At 41.8% G+C, this 4574-nt stretch overlaps 1 protein-coding gene across 1 annotated transcript; it reads left to right on the forward strand.

The window, feature by feature from the left end:
* The first annotated feature begins 702 nt into the window (after positions 1-702).
* Positions 703-4206, forward strand: LOC141629822 (uncharacterized). Its single transcript, XM_074442760.1, has 2 exons — positions 703-2280; positions 3043-4206. The coding sequence occupies exons 1-2, from the start codon at positions 703-705 to the stop codon at positions 4204-4206; spliced, it is 2742 nt and encodes a 913-aa protein (XP_074298861.1).
* Positions 4207-4574: the final 368 nt, after the last annotated feature.

Raw genomic sequence — 4574 nt, forward strand, 5'->3', positions numbered from 1 at the left:
TTTGGTTCAATTTTGGGTTATAGGGTTAGAAATAAATCAAAGCTAAAAAAATCTTCAAAATATAATTTTTTTAATAAAATTTTTTATACTATTAAATTATGTAGATAAAATTTAACAAATAAAAATATAAAAATATTTTTTTTACAATTTTTTTTATCACTATTTAATATCTCTAATTTGATACATATGTATCAATCTCATACCCATGGATATGAGAAACCCATACCTCATGGGTTTGAGCTATGGTATGAAACCTTCATTTCCGTCAAACAAACACATAGTATGGGTTTGGTTCATTCCAAACTCATACCTCATACCTATATTGGGTGAACCAAACACCCCCTCACAGATTTAGAAAAGACGGAATCTCAATTCAAATGTATTGCACTTTGCTGAAGAAACTTATTAGGCGATAATATTGTGTTAGTCAAAACACAATATTATTGTTTCATATTTTGTTGATTGACTGAGTATTTTCCTCCTTCTTTTGTGGTAACAAATTAATAGTTTACCAAAGTTACCAAACCTCTTGTATTATAAATTGATTCATCATTAATCAATAAAGGGCAAAACCCAAAATATTCTATCAACTCTTCTCTGCTCTCTGCTCTCTGCTCTCACGTTTCCAACATGGTATCGAGCCTCGTTTAAAATTTTCGATCGAAATCACCAATCTTTTTTTTTCTTTTCTTCCTCCTTGCCATGTCTGGTGGAGGCACTATCAATACGGATGACAATTCCGTTCAAAAAATCGATCCCCTTTCTCCTTATTATCTCGGTTCAGGAGACTTACCAAGTGTGAAACTCTCTACAGTTCTCTTAAACAATCTTAATTATGATGATTGGAGCTGTTCGATGCGGATGGCTTTGAAATCGCGACGAAAGTTCGGTTTCTGTGATGGAACCGTCAAAAAGCCTACTGATGCTTTTTACCTCGGGCAGTGGGAGGTCGTTCACTGCACGGTTGTTTCGTGGCTTCGCGCCACCATCGACTCCTCTGTTTTAGAAAGCATTCCTTATGTGGAAGACGCCTCTGTCATGTGGAGCGATTTAGCGGAGCGATTTGCAGTCGTTGATGGTACGTCCGTTCATAACCTCAAAACTGAACTCAGTGAATGTCGACAAACAAAAGGTATGTCTGTCACTCAATATTATGGCAAACTGAAATCACTGTGGGACGCTCTCTCGCATCATGAACCGCCTTTTGCTTGTCAGTGCGGAAAATGTACATGTGATATTTCCGCACAAGCCACTAAACGACTTGATAATGAAAGATTACATCAATTTTTTATGGGGTTAGATCGTAGTTTATATGGGTGTCTCCGTAACCAACAGTTCCAGCTTGTCCCCTTGCCTACTCTTAATCGCGGGTATCACGCCGCGCTACAGGCCGAGCGCCTCCTTCAGGATGAAATTCCTGCTGATGCGACTAATGTCGTCGCATTCGCCGTTTCGGGTCCCTCTCGTACCTCTGCCGAGTGGAAGGAACTCCGTGACAACGAAAAAGCGGAGCGCCGTAAGCTTTATTGTCCTCATTGTGAAATATATGGACATGATATTAAGAGTTGTTTTATTAAAAGTGGCAAGTTTCCTGACTGGTGGGGCAGTAGGCCTCGGACCCTTGCTGAATTACGCCGTAGCAGACCATCTGTTCAAGGGCCAGCAGCGGGGACTAGTACGGCCTCGGGTACTGGGTCGAGTACGGTTCATTCCGGGTCTAGTTCGGTTCCTAATACTGCTGGAACGGTACATGCTAATGCACTTCAAACTATTCCTTCCGATCGATTATCTGGTACGTGCAATTCTTGGATTATAGATACCGGTACGTCTAATCATGTCACAGGTGATCTCTCCTTGTTTACAGAAACTACGATTATTCCGCCGCGTGCTGTAGGTTTACCCAATGGCAAACGGATTTTGGCTTCAAAAATGGGCACTATTTATATTAATGCATTTATTTCATTGCGACGGGTTTTATTTGTCCCGAACCTGACATGTAATTTGATCTCAGTTTCTCAATTAGCTGCTGATAATGACTTTGTGTTGCAATTTACTAATAATGGTTGCCTCATACAGGACCGTTCCTCGAGGAAGATGATTGGAGCTGGTGAGCTTCGGGATGGACTATTTTTATTGTCTTCAACGGGTGCGAGTACTATGGTAAACACGGTTGATGCTATTGGGACTTATGAATTGTGGCATCAACGCCTTGGTCATCCGGGAGGCAATGTGGTTAAATTTTTACCTCTTGCTCATTCTATTTCAGTTAATAAAAATTTGGTGTGTGATGTTTATCACCTAGCCAAACAAACTCGAACAAGTTTTAATTTAAGTGAGAACATTGCCTCTGATATTTTTAGTTTAATACATTGTGATCTTTGGGGGCCGTATCGTACTCTATCTACTTGCGGTGCTAAATATTTCCTTACTATTGTGGATGATTGTTCTCGTTCGGTTTGGGTTTATTTATTGCTTGCTAAGACGGAGGTCACAAGTGTCTTTATGCAATTTCTGTCGATGGTTCAAACTCAGTTTTCAAAACAGGTGAAAGTGGTGCGGAGTGACAATGGTACAGAATTCAATCACATAGCCGATTATTTTTTGCAACAAGGTATTCAGTTTCAGACGTTTTGCGTTGGCACACCCCAACAAAATGGGCGTGTTGAACGTAAGCATTGGCATATCTTAAATGTTGCTCGTGCTCTCTTATTTCAGGCACGCCTTCCAAAACGGTTTTGGGGTGAGTGTATTCTTACTGCCGCTTATTTAATTAATAGCACTCCCTCTAAACTTCTTAGTCACAAAACACCGTATGAAATTCTATTTGGTACATCTCCATCTTACCAAAATATGAAAGTGTTTGGTTGCATTTGTTTTGCTCACAATCAACAAACTCATGGTGATAAATTTGAACCCCGTAGTCGGAAGTGCATATTTCTCGGGTATCCCCATAACAAACGGGATTGGAAGGTTTATGATATTGAAACCGGGTCAATTTTTATTTCTCGTGATGTCGAATTTCATGAGCATTTATTTCATTAGCTGTCATCCGACTCCCCCCCACATTCGACTCATGAGAATGACCCTCTTACCATTTATGATGATGCCATACCCGAAGAACCTGTCACTCCCTCCACTTCACCACACTCGGACTGTGGGTCCGACCAGGACTCCGTGCTCACAACAGCCACAGCAGCCACGGCTCCTTCTGACACCGCACCCCAAACAGCCACGGTTCCTCCACTTTCTGTTTCTAACGAAAATGTTGGGCAAGGTTGTCGTTTGAAGTTTCCAAATTCCCGTTTGCAAGGTTATGTACTCGACACTATTAATAGTCCTTCTCCACCCGAGTCACCTACATCTCCGTCATCTTCTTCAGGTACATCCTATGACTTAGCTAATTTTGTAAATTGCAAAAATTTCTCTTCTCGCCATAAAATTTTTCTTGCTGCTATCACTAAGGGTGTCGAACCCCATTCCTTTAAAGCTGCTATGACTGATCCAGGATGGTGCAATGCCATGAAAGAAGAAATTGATGCTCTTGAATCCAACGACACTTGGGAGCTTACTGACTTGCCTCCGAATAAGAAAGCTCTTGGGTGTCGCTGGGTGTATCGAATTAAGTACAAGTCCGATGGTTCCATTGAAAGATTGAAAGCCCGCCTTGTCGTGTTTGGTAATCACCAAGTTGAGGGTCTTGATTACGATGAGACGTTTGCTCCGGTAGTTAAAATGGTAACTATTCGTACTTTCTTAGCCGTTGCCGCTGTCAAAAAATGGGAATTGCATCAAATGGATGTACATAATGCATTTTTACACGGTGACTTAAATGAAGAAGTGTACATGAAGTTGCCTCCGGGTTTTAGCCGCGGTCATGATGGAAAGGTTTGCCGTTTAAAAAAATCTCTCTATGGCCTCCGTCAGGCTCCTCGTTGCTGGTTTGCTAAGCTAGCCGGTGCTCTTCGTCATTACGTCTTTCGTCAATCTTATTCTGATTACTCTCTATTTACATATTCATTGCAAGATGTTCGACTACATGTATTGATTTATGTGGACGATCTGGTCATTGCGGGGAATGATTCTATGGCAATTTCTGTCTTCAAGGATTATTTGAACAAGTGCTTTAAAATGAAGGACTTAGGTCCCCTCAATTATTTTCTCGGTATTGAGGTAGCTCGGCACTCGGATGGCATTTTCCTAAATTAACGGAAATATACGCTTGATATCATCTCTGAAACTGGTCTTTTGGGGGCAAAACCCGCTTCCACTCCCATGGACCCGGACCACAAGCTTAGCATTACCGATTGTCCTTTTTTGGATGACCCAGAACGCTCTAGACATCTCATTGGTCGCCTTGTCTACTTAGCTGTGACGCGACCCGATCTTTCCTTCTCCGTACATGTCCTCTCACAATTCCTCACCAAACCTCGAACGGCCCATATGGAGGCGGCTATGCGGGTGGTTCGCTATCTTAAGGGTAGTCCCGGACAAGGTATATTCCTTAAGTCCAATAGCTCCTTGTCTATCTTCGGTTGGTGTGACTCGGATTGGGGCACTTGTAAGCTTTCCCGTCG

Source organism: Silene latifolia, chromosome Y (assembly GCF_048544455.1).
Source record: "Silene latifolia isolate original U9 population chromosome Y, ASM4854445v1, whole genome shotgun sequence".
Taxonomy (NCBI): Eukaryota; Viridiplantae; Streptophyta; class Magnoliopsida; order Caryophyllales; family Caryophyllaceae; genus Silene; species Silene latifolia.

Coding starts and splice junctions, on each gene's coding strand:
- LOC141629822 (XM_074442760.1), top strand. CDS start 703: ATGTCTGGTGGAGGCACTATCAATACGGATGACAATTCCGTTCAAAAA. Junction 2,281..3,042: donor TTTCAGTTAATAAAAATTTG/GTGTGTGATGTT, acceptor TTATTTCATTAG/CTGTCATCCGACTCCCCCCC.